At 38.9% G+C, this 20814-nt stretch overlaps 1 protein-coding gene and 1 non-coding gene across 8 annotated transcripts in view; one reads left to right on the top strand and one right to left on the bottom strand.

Annotated features, from left to right (window-relative positions):
* nahoda (DOMON-like domain-containing protein nahoda) overlaps positions 1-18064 on the top strand; it is a 70758-nt gene extending 52694 nt beyond the window's left edge. For 2 of the 7 annotated variants that reach the window (XM_028183554.2, XM_089739039.1), the window contains exons 9-23: positions 754-1002; positions 1894-1926; positions 2068-2997; positions 4529-4652; positions 5029-5137; positions 5981-6185; positions 6680-6906; positions 7064-7255; positions 7889-8036; positions 8343-8559; positions 9049-9281; positions 9903-10048; positions 10748-11139; positions 14827-14948; positions 17907-18064. In XM_028183554.2, coding sequence (XP_028039355.2) covers positions 754-1002; positions 1894-1926; positions 2068-2997; positions 4529-4652; positions 5029-5137; positions 5981-6185; positions 6680-6906; positions 7064-7255; positions 7889-8036; positions 8343-8559; positions 9049-9281; positions 9903-10048; positions 10748-11139; positions 14827-14948; positions 17907-17914 — 3335 coding nt within the window. In that variant the 3' untranslated portion in view covers positions 17915-18064. Of the gene's footprint in view, positions 1-753; positions 1003-1893; positions 1927-2067; positions 2998-4528; positions 4653-5028; positions 5138-5980; positions 6186-6679; positions 6907-7063; positions 7256-7888; positions 8037-8342; positions 8560-9048; positions 9282-9902; positions 10049-10747; positions 11140-14826; positions 17429-17906 lie in introns of those variants that run through there. The other 5 variants (XM_089739037.1, XM_089739038.1, XR_016325544.1 and 2 more) reach the window with 4 other exon arrangements.
* On the bottom strand, positions 13087-13159 carry TRNAR-UCG (transfer RNA arginine (anticodon UCG)). Its single transcript has one exon. It is a non-coding gene; the product is annotated as a tRNA-Arg (tRNA).
* Positions 18065-20814: the final 2750 nt, after the last annotated feature.

The raw sequence follows: 20814 nt of genomic DNA on the forward strand, positions 1-20814 counted from the left end.
CCGAATGAATCAGGAATTCGCACACAGGAAAAAAACACACACACACACACAAACCCACAACAACAGCAAGAACTTGCATACTCTGATCTCACGCTCCGTTCGAAGTAGAATATACCCTAAAAGTAAGACGGCATTCCTGATGATATGTCGTACTGTGAGTTAACACGGATATTTCCTTAGTACTGTTACGCGCTGGGGTTCGGGATAAATAAAATTTCACCAAAGTATAAGCTAAAAACTGTATTCAACACTTAAAACACTTTAAAACTCTCAATTCGCTTCTTCCACTTCGCTTCAGGTGATCCGTTCGCTGTTTCGCTTCGAGTAGTTTCGATTACTGACGGACTGCGTGTCATCTCTGCAACGCTTTTATGGCCGATACCACATTCCTAGAATTATCGAGAATATTCCACACATCTCTAGTATTGTGTTTCGCTATCTGACAAAAGATGGCGTTGCAAAAGGTGCTACTAGATCATTGATATTCGTTCGACTATTCGGCGATAGATGGCGTTACTCTTACCGGCGTAACAGTACTTTTGTCGATAGTGACGTCCTGTTTGAGAAGCAGAACAGCCTCAGTTAGACTGTCCCTTCAGATGCAATGGAGAATTTAATATTGCGTTTACAGGCATTCGCTAGTGAGGTTAGGTAGTTTCCACACTCTGTCCCTTCGTCTCATCATTTCATCTACAGAAAGAAGCTCGGACTGTGAACAATAACTTAGAAAATGTGTTCCTCCTTATTACACAGCCAGCACACCGAATCCAGAACCACTTCCCGAACCAGAACCGAAAGCCGAACCGGTGCCCGAACCGGAGCCGGAACCGGAACCGGAGCCAACGAAGCCAGGACCGGAGTTTGAGCCGACAACGCAAGCGGCGGAGTTCGACCGGAACAAGCGCGTGGCCACGCACGCCGCCGACGGACTCGACTTCAAAACGTTAGGCAGTGACGTCACCGTCAAAACCAGCGTCTCGTACCAAGTGTCCAGTTCTAAAGGTGAGTCCATAATGTCACACGCTTACCGTTCTTTCTAATGCGCTCTTATTAGCTTCAGACGTGTGTATGTAACGGAATCTTTGAACATGATTTTGACCCCCTTCAAAACGTCGGATTACCTAACTCAAAATTTGGTATACTTATTAAGGACCGATGACAATTCAATATTAAAAAAAAATTGAAATTCAACTAAAAAATGAAAACTAAATAATAGTTTAAAAAAACTAACAAAATACGCTGTTATCGGATCCCATAGACGGATCCCATAGACATCTACAACGTAAATGCGCCACCCACCTTGAGATATGAGTTCTAAGGTCTCAGTATAGTTACAACGGCTGCCCCGCCTTTCAAACCGAAACACATTACTGCCCACGGCAGAAATAGGCAGGGTGGTGGTACCTAGCCGTGCGGACTCACAAGACGTCCTACCACCAATGTTTATTAGTACTTTAGAGTCCGCAAATTTGAGCACCACTGTCCTGTCTATTACCGCCGTTATGCCATCATGCGGTTATATTTGAAGAGTGGGGCAACTGAGCTTTCGACTAAATGTCTCAACATAACCCTTGTGTGATCACTGAGCCCTTAGTCACCTGATGCTAAGACCGTGAGGTCACGGAATAAAATAAAAAAAAATTAAGTTCTTCAATTTCACTTGTTAATTGTGGTTAAAATAGTAAAACGGATTCGTTAATAAACAATACCCAATTATGTATAATTAATAATAATTAAAACTAAAATACGTATTGCACGTAATGATTCCAGCGAAGTGTGAGCTCAAAGTAGTTAATTGAAGATTAAAATTGACTATCAGTTATTAATAAACTGTAACAAAAAATGGATATTAATTCATAGCAATCCTGGATCTTAATATAAAACTGTTCGCAGGTCGTAAAAGACGAGCCATCACCGAACCGACGAGTAAGTAAACCGCCACACACCCGAGCACAAAACTAACATTAAAGCCTTGCAGTACTCTACGCGATTATAGCACTTAAACACATTGAATTAACTAACAGTATCGCGTACACGTTAATATATGATTGCATGATTTTTTTACAGATGTTGAAGTATCGTCTGTTAAGACAAGTACCGAACAAAATTTTAAACCAAAGTCATTGCCAAAGTATAAGCTTAAAAATCAGCCCATTCCGCAGTCATCACGGTCACGGTCATACCCTGTACCCGAATCCACTCCTGAGCCTACCGCTGAGCCAACGGCGGAACCTGAGCCTACCTCAGAATCTGAAACAACTTTTGAACCTAATTCCGAGCCAGAGCCCACTCCTGAGCCAAAATCTGAGCCAGAGCCCACTCCTGAGCCAAAATCCGAGCCAGAGCCCACTCCTGAGCCAAAATCCGAGCCAGAGCCCACTCCTGAGCCAAAATCCGAACCAGAGCCCACTCCTGAACCAAAATCTGAGCCAGAGCCCACTCCTGAGCCAAAATCCGAGCCAGAGCCCACTCCTGAGCCAAAATCCGAGCCAGAGCCCATTCCTGAGCCAAAATCCGAGCCAGAGCCCACTCCTGAGCCAAAATCCGAGCCAGAGTCAACTTCTGAACCCAAATCTGAGCCAGAACCCTCTTCTGAACTCAAATCCGGGTTAGAACCAACTACTGAACCCAAATTTCAACCAGAGCCCACATCTGAACCAGAACCTGAACCCACGTCTTCGCCAAAACTTAATCCCGAACCAAAATCCGAGCCAGAGCCTATACACGGCCTGAAATCTGTAGTCGAACAGACCAGAGAACCAAAATCTGAACCCGAACCGATTTCAGAACCTAAATCTGAACCCGAACCCACTTCTGAACCTAAATCCGAGCCAGAACCTACTCCTGAGCCAAAATCTGAGCCAGAACCCACTCCTGAGCCAAAATCCGAGCCAGAACCTACTGCCGAACCTAAACCTGAACCTGAGCCATCTTCCGAACCCAACGCTGATCCGGCCTCAGAGACTTTGCTAGTAAAGGGACTTAAAGAAGAAGCAGGTAACGCACTCAGCTTTGCACTTTGGAATCCTTGTGGTGTAAACAGAGAAAACTTGTCATAACGAATGTCAAATTATAATACGGCTGACGCTAACTGTGAACACGTAGTTAATTTGAATCACGCGATATAGGTATATCCTGTTGAATACAGGATTTTCAAACATTGAGATTGTCCTTTGCCTGCAAATAAAATATATGTTGAAAAGTAAATTTAACTAACTTGTCCAAATTGGATTTAAAATAACCTAGTATTTATTGAGCTGTAAACTGTTATTGAGAGTTCCAAAACGTTTATAATAATTTCGTGGTCAATCTGTTTACGCCAAAATGGTTTTTATTTTATATTGATGTATTTGTATAGCAAGATGTACGCACAGTAAACATTAATTGTTACGTGACTAATTGTTATTAAAAGATATTTAAAACAAACTAGTTTATACCATCGTTTTTTTGTAAAATGATAAAAAAAAAAGTTATATCGAAAAATATAATTTTTATTCTCGAATTTCTGAACATTTTCACTTATAACTTTTTTATTTATAGTTCTACGACAAAAAGTTACTGGATCAAAGCTATAGAGAATTTAATTTGCAACAAAAAACGTTAACAAATTTTTTTTATCAGATAAATAGTTTAAGAGATATATCGTAAAAACCGTTTCAACCCCTATTTTCAAGATGGCGGCCGTGGGACAAGGGTGGCGACCCCACAAAATTGATTTTAGCTTTACACTTACCCCCCTACACATCAAAAAAAAAAATTGCGTCCTCTAAGAAACGCAACCCCAAATGTAACTTTTCAATGGACTACATATAATTTATGCAAAATTATTTGTGCTATAATAGAAATTGAATTGTTTATTTAAGTTCTCATCAAATATTTTACTTTTTACTCCGTCTATGTTAAAACAATTTCTATAACTTACATCTATTCTTTTTTAATATAAATCTCCCTCTTTACACTTCTATTTTATCTTTTTTTCATTCTATTTACTATTTCTAGTCATCTTTGCATGCATAATGTGTTCTCATGCATGTTTGTCTTAATCAACTTAATTCTTGTGCTTAATATTACTAAAACAGCTATGCGGTGCTTGCTTTAAGCTATCTTTCCTGTTCATTTCCTATTTTCCATCTTTTAAATAGTTATTCCTGAACCGAAGCCTAAGGAAATAGGTCTCACAATTTTTTTATTAATCTCTTTTGAATAAATCTTACTCTCTCTTTTAACTATGTTTCTTCTTTTCTTAATTAAATGTGGTTTTCTTAATTAATACAAGTATTAGAGACAGGTTTTTTCTTGTTTTCACACTCCTAAAGTTAACTAACCATTCTGTGACTAATTCTTGATACAAAACAAAATTATTTTAGTAAATATTAGGAACAAAGTATAGGTCGAGTTTCTTGAAAAACTAAAACGAATATTCTGAAATCACATACCGTGAATTTTGATAGCCATTTTAGAGTACTCTAAAGAAATTTAGTCAGGAATTTGTGTTTTTAAAACCTAATTTTTTTGGATAAATTTTTAGGTTATTTCCCAGAACACGAGTTTGTACCTAAATTCGATTTCAATCCTATGGACTGCACTGACATAGTTATCGGTACAGCCAGAGGGAATTATCACAGGATAATGGACTATTACACGAGAGATAGGTAAGCTTATTTCAAATGGGAGGCTTTTAAAATTTATAAAACGGATTTAGGTCCTTCATTTCTATTAGGTACCTTTCCATGGTGGGTAATAGCGTGGCCTAACTGATACGAAATGCTTACCGGAATAGACATTACAACGTAATTGCCACCATCTGCTCTAAGAAATGAAGTCTAAATCTCAATGTACCTATTGACAAACCGGCTGATCCAAATCTTTGAGCCGCAGTGCATGAGTACTTCGCAGGAGAAATAGGCGATCTGGTGGTACAAATCCGTCCAAAATCTTTAGTGTCTAGAAAACATTGCTTGAAACAAAATAGAAAGGTATTCCAGAATGTCATGTCAATGTAACTTTTAAAGGAAATGTCTCCAACAGGTCAACGCCTCGAGTAGACACATTGTGGGGAGGTCACGACGACATCACGGCAGCTTCAGGGTACGAAGAGAATGGAGTAACCACAATCCTATTCAGAAAGAAGATAAAGGTAGGAGATGATGTGTAGTGCCCGGTCTTTTGTACAAAACTAGCTGTCCCGGCAGACTTCGTAGTGCCTCAATCGATAAATAAAAAACCTAAACTTTTGTGTAAAATAAAGTTAAGACAAATAAAAGGAATCCGTCTGACGGAGGACACATCAAAGGAAAAACAAAATTGTTTGTTTTTATATTTAATCCGAGCATTTTCATATTTATTCACCTTTTAAACCTTCTCTGGACTTCCGCAAATAATTCAAGACCAAAATTAGCCAAGTCGGTCCAGCCGTTCTCGAGTTTTAGCGAGACTAACGAACAGCAATTCATTTTTATATATATAGATAGATGTTAAAGTTTGTATTGTTCCTCCTCCTCCTTCAGTCGATCGCTCATTGCTGAGCATCGTGACGCGCCCGCCGGTCACTTTTTTGTAATTTGTAGCCACTTATGTCGGTCAGTGGCACAGTGAAGTGTGCGGCTCAATCTCGTGTTCAGATACAAGGACACTTGATCACTGCATCTTTTTTGGCTCCGACCTGGATCGTACCCATCATTAAGAGTCTCTCCAGGTTGTCAGAGGGTTTTCTTGTTATATGACCAAAATAAAGAAACAGTAAATCTTTAGACAATTATTATCAGCCATTTGTTGCTAGTGAGAGTATAGAATGACCAGAACTTGACTAGAGTACCCAAGCTAGAAACCCGCTCCTAGAGAATGTTGGCTTCTTACCGTCTCCTTTCATTCTAAACTCCACTTTTGAACCAGAATCTACATTGAAAGTGTCTGCCTGTATCTTAGTAAAAAGCGCCTGTAGCCTTTACCTATTCACATTCGGACTGGTATGTCATTTCAGGCGAAGGAACCAACGGACCATTCTATAGTGGACGACATTATGCACGTCATCTGGGCCCGGGGTCAAGAGCCGGGTAAATACGTGCACTCGCCCGGCTCGGGGATCGAACAGGGGACGGCGGTCACTCAGGACTTCTACCGACCCGATGAGCTCAAGTACCACGGTCACGGAGACCAGCGTGGCTTCCTGGGGATGAATTTCTTTGGTGAGTTCGTGTGATTTTTTAATCAGACTCTATTAATACTCTCTCTCTCAGTAGTCCCTTTTTCTCTTTTCATTGCGTTGTCGTTGTTGCAAAAATATGAATTTTAAGTTCTATTCGAGGTATAAAGGAAATAATTATTCGGGTATATATTTTTTATTATGATTTTTGTATTGATAAAAAAAACTACTTTACAAACTTATCAACTTTATTTTATTCACAATGATTTATAAAAAATATATAATAATAATAAATATATATTAACAAAGAAACAGCTATTTATATGAATAATAATAATAACCGTCATCACGTAGACTGTACATTATACACTGTATATACTATACTAAGACTATACATAAATAATTAAAATTTTACGTTACGGACGTTTCTTTCCGGTTTGGGTACCCCTTCGCATCCGCATCGCATCGCAACTTCGTTCCAAAAAAATGGGTTTTCCTGAGGATTTTTTTTTTATTGACTACTTTTTTTACGCACAGAGGAGACAAAGAGCTCAGTGTCAGGAGGGATCTTACCTCTGGGCGACAAGTGCGGCGGCCAGTGGCGGCTGCCGCTTGACTGCGACCCCGACAACGGCACGTGCATATACTTCGCGTCGTGGGAGTACCTCGGCCTGAAGAGAGGGAAGGACTCCGTCAGGTTCACCATCAAAACGAAGAACACCAAGCAATGGACCGGCATCGGATTCAGCCATAACAAAAAGATGGTGAGCTTTTTTTTATATTGCGTAAATGGGTGGACGAGCTCATAGCCACTTGAGATATAAGTTTGTGACCGACCCGACTGTGTTGTTTTCAATAGCAATGTTCATGTAAGTTTCAATGAGCGTAGTCGTTATCTATACCGAGTGTCTATGTGTACAGTCGCAGTCGGATGTGATAGTGGGCGGGCTCGACCCCCGGTCCAGCGTGCCGTGGGTACAGGACGCCTGGGCGCGCGGGTACGGCGCACCCCGGCCCGACTCTCGCGGTGACGTCACGTCGCTCACCGGCTCGGTGGCGGACGGAGTCGCCACCCTCAGCTTCGTCAGGAAGCGCGACACCAAGGACCAGGAGGTATAGTACCCTCATTAGCTCACGTTGAACTGTGTATGTAAACACTGCGCCGCCACCATCCGTGAACATTTGTACATTTTTTTTATTGCTTAGTTGGGTGGACGAGCTCACAGTACACCTGGTGTTAAGTGGTTATTGGAGCTCATAGACATTTACAACGTAAATGCGCCACCCACCTTGAGATATAAGTTTTAAGGTCTCAGTGTAGTTACAACGGCTGCCCCGCCCTTCAAACCGAAACGCATTACTGCTTCACGGCAGAAATAGGCGGGGTGGTGGTACCCGTGCGGACTCACAAGAGGTCCTACCACAAGTAAACCATGTCTTACAGCAGTCACACGACCAATGTCTCTCGAACATTTGAGGAAAAAACTAAATTCTAGTCTACAAGTTTCGGCACGTGAAAAAAACTTGCTCCCGTGAAACAAGTCTTATATTACAAGACTACTGGCTTTAGCTACTGATGGGTCAAAGTCTTAATTGCTTTGTGATAACGACCAAGCTTCCCCTTTAAGGGTGCCACCTATGGCAAGGGTGCGACTATGCCAGCAAGTACATTACGACATCTATCTCGATCCACCGGAGAGATCTAAGCTCCCATTAGTTTCCTCAACTGTGTCAAACGTTTCCCAGGATTTGGCCTTCACGGACACGCAATGCCTTTACCTGATGTTCGTGGTGCAAGGCGGGAACTTTGACCCTGTCAGCAAAAAGATCAGCAAGCATCTCCAAACCCCCATAGTCACCGAAGAAAAAGTCTGCATTCGACCTTGTGGACCTGGTGAGTCTCTAAACGCTTCTGTATCGACGGACGAACTCCCGACACATGGAATGAACGTCACAACACGAGATATGAGATCCAAGTCCCAACTGTAAGGGCTGTCCCATTCTTCAGATCGAAACCCAAAACGGCAGAAATACGCACGATAATTGTACCTACTCACGGGGACTCGGAATACACTCCACCATCAGCACATGCACAATACTCAGAGGGCGCTGCTGCCCATTCTTCAGTGAACCCCTTAGTTACGACTATTCCAGACCGAAACCACACTACTCAAAAGGCATCTCCTAATTCCACCTGCAGAACCAGTAGAAGAAGAGTCGACAACGGAGGCGGTGCTCCCCGGACAGAAGACGTACACGCTGCTGGTCCGGCTCACGGGCCTGGCGGAGAGCTTCCGCAGCCCGGCGCCCGGCAGCCAGGAGTACGTGGACCTCAGCAAACAGCTGGTGGACGGACTCGGCTCGCAGCTCAAAAACAATAAAGGCTATCAGGGATTAACATTAAATGGTCTCATACAGTGAGTGCAATTAATTGTAGTAATAAATATACCTACCTGCTTTTGTTGACCTAAAGTAAAAATACCTCCTCGCGTCACACTACATAACCGGGGCATTGACCTCACACTTCAGCTTAGTTCGTTGTGTGTTACATTGCGCGCTGTAGACTACTTTGATATTTCGAAAGTTCTTTTTTAAGTTTCATTGTAGATTTCTTAACCCTGATCAGTACCGTGCAGTATCTTCTACAAACTTCGATAGCCTTGAGAAGCTATCTAACATGTAAGTGAGCTCTCGGGGCTCAAACCGGAGTGTTGCTAACACTGACCCTAGAAAGAGCAGTGCTTCGCAGAATCTACCGCCGGATCGGTAACGTGACCCACTGAGAAGATCTGGCGAGAATGTATGAGCATCTATGACAAATAACCAACTTACCGGCGGCCACGACAAGAGGGTCAAACTTAATATAATTGATATACTCGTAATTGTTTTAATGTTTTCAATTACAGAAACGAAACACAATCGATAATAGCCGAGCTCACGCTAAAGTCGATCGACTCGAACTCGATACCCGGCTCCAGCGGGCGGGCGCTCGGCTCGGACGTCTCGCTCTCGCACAACGCGACGGAGGGGGACGGCGACATGTCGCGGTGGGAGCGCGCGGTGCGGGACACGCTCGCGCTGGGGAAGGTCGGCAACCTCAACTTCGATCCCGAGTTTCTGGTGTTCGAACCTCAAAGCCGTGAGTGTTGGTTGTTGAAGCTTCTTTATTGTAGACTAGCTGACCCGGCAGACTTCGTGGTGCCTCAATCGATAAATAAAATACCTAAGCTTTTGTATAAAATAAACTTAAAACAAAAGGAATCTGCTCGACGGGGGACACATCAAAGGGAAAACAAAATTGTTTGTTTTTATATAATTCTGAGCATTTTCATATTTATTCACCTTAAAACCTTCTCTGGACTTCCACGAATAATTCAAGTCCAAAATTACCCAAGAAAATTTTGCTTATTTGAATAATGAAGTGTTAGGTGTGTTTATCTACGACTTTTTTAATTTCACTCAATCAAAATATGAACACATGGTATCGGTGTATTTCTGCCAGTGCGGAGTTGACTTATCAATACCCTTCTTGGAGAAGTCAGGTGTACGGGAGACAACAAACTCTTCAAAGGCATATCGGATGTAGAATTTTTCCCCTACCAAGAAGTTGTACAAACTTTGGGACAAGTACAAGTAAGTCGGCACAAGGCTTAATGCCTACGGCAAATGGCGCTAAACTTCCAACCCTAACTTTTCTTGATGAGCCCAAGCTACCTGTTGATAGATATGTGTGCAGTTAACAGGGCTTGTGTTGTTCCAGTGGTGTCGGAGCGCCCCGAAGAGCCCGTGGTGGCCGTGGTGGGGTGGGTGTGGTCGCGGTGGGTGGTGGTGGGCTGCGCGGTCGGGCTGCTGGTGGCGGCGCTGCTGCCGGTGCTGGCCGCGCTCTGCCGCCCGAGACCGGCGCCGGTACGTACTCCTCACGCGGGTCCACAGCATCACGGCACGGAGACGTCTAGCGCTGCTGGTTCCGCACACACAGACACCTAACAACCTAACATTTTTAATTTATTTGAAGGCTAAAAGTACTCAGAACCTACCTGATACTTATGACACTTGGTTACTACCGCTAAATAGGTTTGGTCACTCGAACCGTCACATAGATGAGACATTAAACCAAAGAGTATGTATGTATGTATGTGTGTGTGTGTGTGTGTACGTGTTAAATACACGGTAGTGTGTAATCTTTTTTTATTGATTAAATGTATTATTTTAAGCAATAACTTTTAAAAAAAATTGTATTCTGCACTCCTACCCTATATTCTCTATAAGTTTGGGAAATTTCATACTCCTCCGTCCGCGCAATTTTCGTAAATAGGAGTACAAAGTTTTTGCTTCACGTGTCACTACATACATATTATAAAACAAAGTCGCTTTCTCTGTCCCTATATCCCTATGTATTCTTAAATCTTCAAAACTACGCAACGGATTTTGATGCGGATTTTTTAAATAGATAGAGTGATTGAAGAGGAAGGTTTATATGTATAATAACATCCATTAAATGGTGGAGAGATCAATAATAAATTACAGTTTCCGAAGCGAAGCGAGGGCGGGTCGCTAGTTATTAATATACAGATTTTTCTAATCTATATTTGTATTACTCAACAGGATCGCTTGATCCCGAGCTCGGCGTGGAAGGACTACTCGACTAACACGAATTACGCCTTCGAACCGTTTGAAAACGACGAGAAGTATAAAACGTCTACCATCAGCCGAACCCGGACCCTCAGGCCCACCGAGCCGCCGCCGCCGCGACCCGCCTCCACCAACGGGACCAAGGCACCCAGCAACGACACCAATGCGAGGGCGGTCGGCAGTGGGACCATGACCAGGTCCACTAGTGGGAACGAGCAGCGGCTGGCCACCATCGGACACCCCAGACTGGTCAACGGCAACACGACGGCTCCGAGGGGCAGCGGCAACCCCGCGGGGAGGGGCAGGAGCAGCGCGGAGCAGTACTACCACGACACCAGGTCCCTGCAGCGGCCCAGACAATACACGTGAGCGACTTGGTCTTGGCTTTAACACTAATCATACCAACACTTACTGGTACCTATTTCTACCACAATAATAATAACTAGAGGTCCCACAGTAGTCGAAATTCGACTATAATTCATTGGAATTGTGAGTTTGTACACTATTGGGATTGTATTTTATACTTCTATAATCGCAAATTTCGCCAAGAATACACTATAAAAAATATTAATAAAGACAAACAATATTTAATCTATTCTCAATTTGACCACAGACGTCAAGAACAAAAGTTTGACAATAAATAGTATGCATGCGTGTGTGCGTCAAATACATGGTATGTAGTGTGTGTAATGTTTTCTTTATTGATTTAATGTATCTTTAATGCATTATTTTAAAAAAATATTAGCATTGTGCACTTCTTCTCTATATTCTCTACAAGTGTGGAAAATTCCATACTCCTCCGTCCGCGCAATTTTCGTAAAAAGGGATACAAAGTTTTTGCTTCACGTATTAATATATAGATAATAATAAAGCCTTTTATTTCCCATCACCTAAGTATTATATTATGTAAATATTCTTAAATATATAGGATTTTTACATTTTGATTTATTTTCAGTTTTTACATTATTCTTTTTTTATATTAGATTTTATTTTCTTTATTGTTGTTTATTTAACTTGCCTACATCAAACTTTTTCTTCGATAGGAACCCCTATTTGGGTATAGGCCTCCTCCAGCTTAATCCAATTTTCTTTGCTCTTAGCTCGTTTCATCCATTCTTTTCTTCTTTTGTTTTAGTTATCCCTACTTTGGCATTGAAGTCTCTTTTTCTACCATAGCGAGTAGATAACGGTATACGACAAGTATTACTCAAAATAAACAAAACAAAAGAAAAAAATAATAGAAAATCTGTAGATTATTTGGTAAAAAAAATCATGAAGTCAAATGTCCAAAAGTAATAATATCATACGTGCATTTTCAATGCAAAAGTTCAAAATGGGTCATTTGACCCTATAGGGTATGTGTCGTGTTAACTCTCATCCAGACATGACAGACATTTCGGTAGGCAGCGGCTTGGCTCTGCCCCTAGCATTGCTGAAGTCCATGGGCGAAAGTAACCACTCACCATCAGGTGGGCCGTATGCTCGCCTGCCTACAAGGGCTATAAAAAAAAACATGAACTCGATTTTGCGTAATTATTACTGCTGGTAGGACCTCTTGTGAGTCCACACGGGTAGGTACCACCACCCTGCCTATTTTCGGCCGTGAAGCAGTAATGCGTTTCGGTTCGAAGGGCGGGGCAGCCGTTGTAACTATACTTGAGACCTTAGAACTTATATCTCAGGTGGGTGGTGCATTTACGTTGTCTATGGGATCCGGTAACCACTTAACACCGGGTGGGCTGTGAGCTCGTCCACCTATCTAAGCAAAAAAAAATAGCATCCCACTTTGAGAGTCAAGACAACTGCTTTACAATACAATTGAGACTTTAAATCACGTTCGTGGCGCTACTGGGATGTCTATGGGTTCCAATTGTCACTTAGCATCAGGAGGGCCGTGAGTTCGCCCACCGGTCCAGTATAATAAAAAATACAAGCATATCGTCTAAGTTGAAACTTATTACTGTTTCAGAAATAAGCAGACTATAGGGATAACAAAAACAATATTTGGTATAAATAAAAATGTTTTTTTTTGTTTTAATTCTATTAAGTTTTTGTTTTCTTACTTTCTTACGTATTAGGTAAAGTAAAAGATTAGGTTCTTGTTTCTTTCTTTTATTGTTGTATTACATCTTCGAGCCGATGAATTGCCAATGTTATGTACGCCATTATTGTCAGATGGATCAGGCCCTAAATTAAATAGTTAAAGTTATTTTCAATGTTAAATGTCTGTGATGTCGGATTATTTTTTTAAATAAATAAATTAAAAAAAAACATACGAAAACATAAAAAAGTTAATTAAACTATAATCATATCGACCGTGACAGGACTCGAACCTGCAATCTTCGGATCCGAAGTCCGACGCCTTATCCATTAGGCCACACGGTCTCCAGAGCATTTACTTGAAACTTTATATTACATATTTTCTATTTACCACCTTAAGTTTAATGACCTGTTTTAAAATTATCTACGAAGCATTGAGTAACTTAATTGTTTATGATAGAGCTCAAAATTGAATATCAATAAATTTGTTCTAACATCGCATTTTTTTAACCTCACATAATTTTTTTTTAATTGCTTACATGTGTGGACTAGTTCACAGCCCACCTGGTGTTAAGTGGTTACTGGAGCCCATAGACATCTACAACGTAAATGCGCCACCCACCTTGAAATATAAGTTCTAAGGTCTCAAGTACAGTTTGTACAGTACAGTACAGTACTGTACTTGAGACCTCACACTGTACTTTCTGGTAAGCGCTTGCTGGAGTCCAAAGACACAACGTGAGTCCAGCATGAGACATGAGGTCTGTAATAAGCGACTGTACGACTGCATCGCGGCAGTAATAGCAGGACTCCGGTCCCCATCCGTGCGGGCTCACAATGAGCCGTACACACGCGCATGTCAGAGTTGCTAATCGTCGTAATTATTTACAAAATAATTTCACCTTTATTGCCTTCAACTTAAAGCTTAAATTGGTGCTACATTCAAATATTTTGTTCAATACGTTATCAATTTTTACTTCACATCAGATATTGCATCTAAATATAAATATTTTAGGTTCCCCTATATTTCCCTTATGACAATTGATAAAGTTCTTGTGTCTGTATCGTGCAGTGCTTGTAAGATAACTAAATTACAAATAGTATATTTTTAGGTCATTTTTGTTATAAAATAGCGTAAAACCAATAGAAAAAGAGACATTTGCAAATATTAAAAAAAAAAAAAAAGACCTTTGACCCCTGACTTTAAAACTTGCGACCATCCAATTATATGTGAATCTTGAGAACTGTTTTAGGATGCCAAAATACAAGTTTTTACGTGGTAATATACTGGGTATGTCGATTTACCGAGATATGCACCTAATTTGGCCTAAAATGACTGGACTATAGCTTGGTTGGTATAGGTAGCAGTATTTTTTTAAATAATTTTCACCGGATCATTACCACATCGGGCAAACATTGTCTGATGACCAGGCTAGTTTGCTCTTCGTATGGTTATTTGTATATATGTAATAATATGTATGTATTTTTATTTGCTTAAATGCGGGGACTAGCTCACAGCCCACCTGGTGTTATGTGGTTACTGGAGCCCATAGACATCTACAAAAATTTTGTATCCCCTTTTTCGAAAATTGCGCGGACGGAGGAGTATGAAATTTCTCACACTTATAGAGAAGGAGTGCACAATGCTAATATTTTTTTAAAATACTGCATCAAAAATAGTTTAAATCAATAAAGAAAACATTACACACACTACCATGTATTTGACACAACACATACATACATAAAAATATACTCTTTGTTTACTGTCAATTGGGAACCTTTTGTTATTGTTTAAAGTCTGTGGTCGAATTGAAAATAGATTAATATTGTTTGTCTATCTATAGTGCAGTTTTGGCGAATACTGAATGATTATATTATCGAATTATAATAATGTTTGACAATAGAACCATAATAATGTTTAAACTTACAATTTCAATTAATTATAGTCGATTTTCGACTACTGCGGGGCCACTAGTATAGGTTAATTATTAATATAAATGTAATGTTTTCAGATATTCAAATCGGCCCGAGCACTCATCGTATTCCCTGCCTCGCGGCACGGCGCCGGCAGCCAGGGACTCGCTGTCCGCGCATCCGGACTTCTACTTCATGCCGTCCCAGAGGAAATACGAAGGTGAACATGTCAAAGTCTATGTCAATAATAGGCAACGCGTAGATTAATAGCGGGCGTGTGTAGTGTAGCGTTGATTGTGTGACCACGGAACTGTCGTAGATGTGTGAAAGAGGCTATTTGGTTTAAACGTGTGGTCGTCGTGGCCTAACGGATAAGACGTCCGGTGCTTTCGTGTTGAAGCGATGCACCGGTGTTCGAATCCCGCAGGCGGGTACCAATTTTTCTAATGAAATACGTACTCAACAAATGTTCACGATTGACTTCCACGGTGAAGGAATAACATCGTGTAATAAAAATGAAACCCGCAAAATTATAATTTGCGTAATTACTGGTGGTAGGACCTCTTGTGAGTCCGCACGGGTAGGTACCACCGCCCCGCCTATTTCTGCCGTGAAGCAGTAATGCGTTTCGGTTTGAAGGGTGGGGTAGCCGTTGTGACTATACTGAGACCTTAGAACTATATCTCAAGGTGTGTGGCGCATTTACGTTGTAGATGTCTATGGGCTCCAGTAACCACTTAACATCAGGTGGGCTGTGAGCTCGTCCACACAGCTAAGCAATAAAAAAAAAAAAAAAAAAAAAAAAAAAACGACATTTCACTCTTTTTTTCCTACCTATGCTGATGGCCTTGAGAGGCTATTTCAGCTTCATCCTAACGTGTAGGTGAGCTCACGGGGCTTAAACCGGAGTGTTGCTAACACGAACCCTAGCAAGAGCCGTGCTTCGCAGAATCTAGCACCGGATCGGAAACGCGACCCACTGAGATGATCCGGCGAGAAACTCAGTGGGCATTTCGTGTAACACGCGACATTTACTTTGTAATTAAAGGTCCGTTTTATTTGGTATCAGCATCAACAGTTCGATGTTTTTAATGGAACTTCAATTAAGTTGAGACTCCATTGAAATAGCTAAAGAAGTTTTTTTTTCCAAGTTTTTTTTCCCAATTTCAAACTTTAAAAGGCTCTCCTGTAAAGTTCCAGAAACGTCACTTAAACCAGATAGCCTTTGAGCCCTCGATTTATTACGATTTTAACTGAATATTTTATTTAATTTAAATGTAATTTATTGCTTTAGCTTTATATGACATTTGCTTGTTGGTCCTGGTAGGATAACTCTAGGAAGTATTAGATACGGTTGTGGATCCCTACGACTTGCAAACACCGAGGAAGCATCTGCTGTCATAACAAAAAGGTCAAAGTCAAAGGTCAAGGTCAAAGGTTTTCTCGCTGGTTAATGATGTTAGAGCAATTATTTTTATATCTACCTACCCACAGTAGTCTCTTTTTATTAATTAACCATTTAAAAAAATGGGAACATAGTAATCTCATAAAAAGCCATCTAGAAAACGCTTAGATGAATAAAATAAAATATAAGCGAAACAAAAGCATTGTCAAAATCATTTGTAACGTACTTAACAAACAAAAAAAACAATCCAGCTTAAGAGCAAGAAACATGAGAAACCAGAATGTCAATGTAAAAGACGCCATAGACATTTGAAAAAGTAGATTTTATTGCGCCTTACTTAAGAATACATTCTTCAAATTTCCCGCTTTTTACCAATGCTCTGAAGGTCACGGGCATAAACTTACTGGAATTCATTGCGTTGTAAATCGCAGCCCTGATTAAAAACTCTTAGAGACTTTAATCTACCGTTTACTTATACCATAAAAGTGAGATGAAACTTTGAAATGTGTTTGAACATAAAGTTTGCTTATACGTAAGTTTGGCTATTAGTATTAGAGTAGCTACAATAGATTGGTGTTTATGTACTAAAATGATATACGACAAATTATGTATTTAATTACAACAATAAATAAAAAATTGCACCTATAAGACTAATAAACATTTTGATGATTAATTTTATTTGGTATAGGATTAGGAATAGTTTATAATAATTAATATAGTAAATAACAGAATTATGTTTTTTAAAACGACGTTTGTAATTTATTTATTCATGTTAACTTTAATATTTTATTGCTATACACTAGGTTATAATTATTGCTTCTTCAAACGGACTTTAAGGTTAAAGGTTTAGAAGTCGTCGTGGCCTAGAGGATAAGACTTCCGGTGCATTCGTATAGCGATGCAACGGTGTTCGAATCCCGCAGGCGGGTACCAATTTTTCTAATGAAATACGTACTTAACAATTGTTCACGATTGACTTCCACGGTGAAGGAATAACATCGTGTAATAAAAATCAAACCCGCAAAATTATAATTTGCGTAATTACTGGTGGTAGGACCTCTTGTGAGTCCGCACGGGTAGGTACCACCGCCCCGCCTATTTCTGCCGTGAAGCAGTAATGCGTTTCGGTTTGAAGGGTGGGACAGCCGTTGTAACTATACTGAGACCTTAGAACTTATATCTCAAGGTGTGTGGCGCATTTACGTTGTAGATGTCTATGGGTTCCAGTAACCACTTAACACCAGGTGGGCTGTGAGCTCGTCCACCCATCTAAGTAATAAAAAAAAAAAAAAAAATAGCCATAGTTTTATTAGCTGTGTCATTGCAACATTAACCTTTTTTTTATATATTAACCCGCATATTATTAAAATTATTTATAAACGAACTCCATATCATAAATGATGCTTAGCTTGTATACTTTATTATGAATTAGCGGAAACGGGTCACGGTCCGTAGTGATAATCGCCAAATGCATGTATGTTTGATTAAAAACCAATATTATTTAGAAATAGGATATTGAAAAAAAAAAACGCGCCAAAACGCTTTATCATGTGACGTCACTACAGTTTGACTACAAATATTAGGTAGAAATTTTGTATTTACAATTTTGGCGCGCAAATACAATAAACCTAACCTATAATTTTGTGCTATGTCATTTATTTTATTTCATGCTTATCTAAATCCTTCTTGCAATTTGGTACGTATACTTTTTGGTCTTTCTTATAAAACATGTTTCTTAATTTTTTATTTTAGTAAAAAAATCTCCTTTTACAGATTTCTGATGAACGCACCTGATTATTATATTAACAGCCTTTGCTGAAAATGAATGTAACAAGATACATGCGACTTGAAACCTGATGCAGAATAAATAATAATTCATCTTCTTTAGCACGTTAAATCTATCAACTACTTTATACAATAAAAAAAAAAATTCATTGAATTAATAATTGATGGCGTATGCTTTTTTGAGAAACATCCAACATATAAATTTTAATGTCATATCACTAAGTAGGAACCTTTCTAAAAAACCATAAGAATTTCCGAACAAGAATCGTCTAATGCAATATTAATAATATAATACAGCGTATTTATGCTTCGAAGAAAAAATTATCGCAAAAATGTTGTTGGGCGAATCCTACTGCTGATTTTGTAAGAGATTATTACCTCGAAACTTCCTTGACTCCACTTAACGAGCCTCGGAAATCATTTAACATCTAGAAGTTAAGGAATCAACTATTCTTTCCATAGGCTAGAAAAAATTATATAATTGTAATTTTTTTTACTGACGTCTGTAAAAATGCATTTTCCAATATAGTTTGCATTTTTAAACCTCAAGTAAGACAAGAGCGAATAGAATACTGATTTCGACGATTCTTTGAGGCAATTACCAACATTTCCTCGACTGAATGGAGATAATTTTTTCTAAGAAAACTATTCCTTGGTTGGAAGTGGGAGTCCCCGGGTCTACCGGTCGGTACTTGACGAAATTCGAAATTAATAGATTTCGAGATTACGTTTTTATAAGATTAAAATTATGTCCATTGCTTTTTTGTTCTGGAAACTTTTTTTTTATTTTCCCGCACTCAATTATTAGTGTTATAGAAAATCGGTTAAAAATAAAAGAGCTGACGTAATATATAGAAAATTTATATAAAAATAGATTTTAAGTTTTATTGTTCTTTCTTTTTTTTCGTATCTGATCTAGTCTGACGTCACAGTTTTAATATTAAGTAAACATATTGCACCTCCGTTTTTAATTAATAACATACAATACGTTTAATATATCTTTTATTATTAAAACCTCTTTAATATTATGTTCTTCATTAAAATTAATCATTTTCAAAATTTAATTTTTGTTTACCTACATTGGTGTCCTCAAAGTTTGGTCTAATGAAACCTGAGCTAAATTCAAGTGTGGGCTGACCTTATTTAATTATAATCGTACTTTTGTACAATTTTTTACTCTTAGTTTATTTTGATGAAGCATATACATAAATAAATAAATGAGTATATTAAAATAATATAGATATGTAAATATAAAATTAAGTTATATGGGATTTGACTAAATCACCTTTAACAAATATGTGAATATTGAAGGTTATTTACCGCGGTATTGACATAGTTAATGGCATGGCTGAGAGTTTGAAGATCGCTCGCCGACCTGCCGGCGTAAGCTAAATTATTTTATAATCTGACACGGCTATTATAGACGAGCCAAATGCATAAAGTTTATTATTTTTTATTATTAAGATAAGATACTAACAGTAAAATAAGAATCGAATTTATTGTAAGTTAAATTAGAAGTTATAGCGGGTCCTTTTTTTGTTTTTTTTTTTCAAATATTGAAACTGCTTTTTCAAATTTCGATTTTTTATGTGACGTTTTTAGACTCTTCTAGAATTACGTTAATGTACCTTACCTTTACCTACTCAATGAACTCGTGACAATGGGTAATCCGAATTGAATAGTTTGGAGTGAATTCGGAGGCTATTTCTCCGAATGTAGTTCTAAATGTAAACTCACACTGAAAATGTCGTAAGCGCCATTCAGGTTTTTTCAAACATACGCTGTTAATTTAAGAAAAAATATATTGAAAAAGTGGTATTAATATTACAATTTCCAATACCAAATGTACCATAACTATTGTGTGCTCGTTTTAGTCACAATTAACAAACCTAAGACTTGAAATAAACAATTACAACATTAATTTTGTTTATTTATTTCTACACCAGCTTTTCGACTTCGTCCGCGTGGAATAGTTACTTTGGCATAACGCTAAATTTTACCTGCCTCTTCATTTACGTAGAAGGTGAAAATATTTTTGAATAATAGAATAAAATTTTTATAAGGAGTTATTTAAGGTACCAAAATCACGCTTTTTAACGTCATTCAAAAGAGGAAGTTATTAATTCGACCATCATTTTTGACGTGAATAATCTATACTAATATTATAAAGAGGAAAGATTTGTTTGTTTGTTTGTTTCGAATAGGCTCCGAAACTACTGGACCGATTTGAAAAATTATTTTTCCATTAGAAGCCGACATTGTCCCTGATGAACATAGGCTACTTTTTTTTTTTTTTTTTAAATTATTTTTTTTTGGTTTCATGTGTGTTTTAATGTTTCCGAAGCGAAGCGAGGGCGGGTCGCTAGTCGTCTTTAAAATTACTTCCATAGGGAGGCAATCCAAAAAAACGAATGATAACAAAATCGGGGGATACAGTTTAGTGTTGTAGCTACATATCTACATCTCCATCCAAATTTCAGTTACACCACTGGATAGCTAAAGAATCAAAGAATTTATTACGCTAAGTAAGGACTGTAACAAATCGCGTGCGGGGGAGGGGGCAGCCCCGCCATTTTGAAGGTAATTTTGCTGCATATCGAGATTTCCATTTAGCATAACTTTCGACTCGGTGAAGCTACGACGTTCATTCAAGTTTCAATCGTCAGCTCTCGTCAAAATCTATCGATTATATTTATAACATTTGTGTAAAATTGTAACTGTGAATATAATAAGGTGTTAAAATAAAAAAAAAATATCAAAAAATATATAATGTCGGCCTATACGCGTCGAAAAGCCAAATCGAAATACAGAGATCGTATACGGTTGGAAAGGGCATCTCAACAGCAATCGAATGGTACCAATAAAACACCATATGATCGAGTCAAGCAGTGCCAGC

This window comes from Bombyx mandarina, chromosome 28 (assembly GCF_030267445.1).
Source record: "Bombyx mandarina strain Sakado chromosome 28, ASM3026744v2".
Lineage (NCBI taxonomy): Eukaryota > Metazoa > Arthropoda > Insecta > Lepidoptera > Bombycidae > Bombyx > Bombyx mandarina.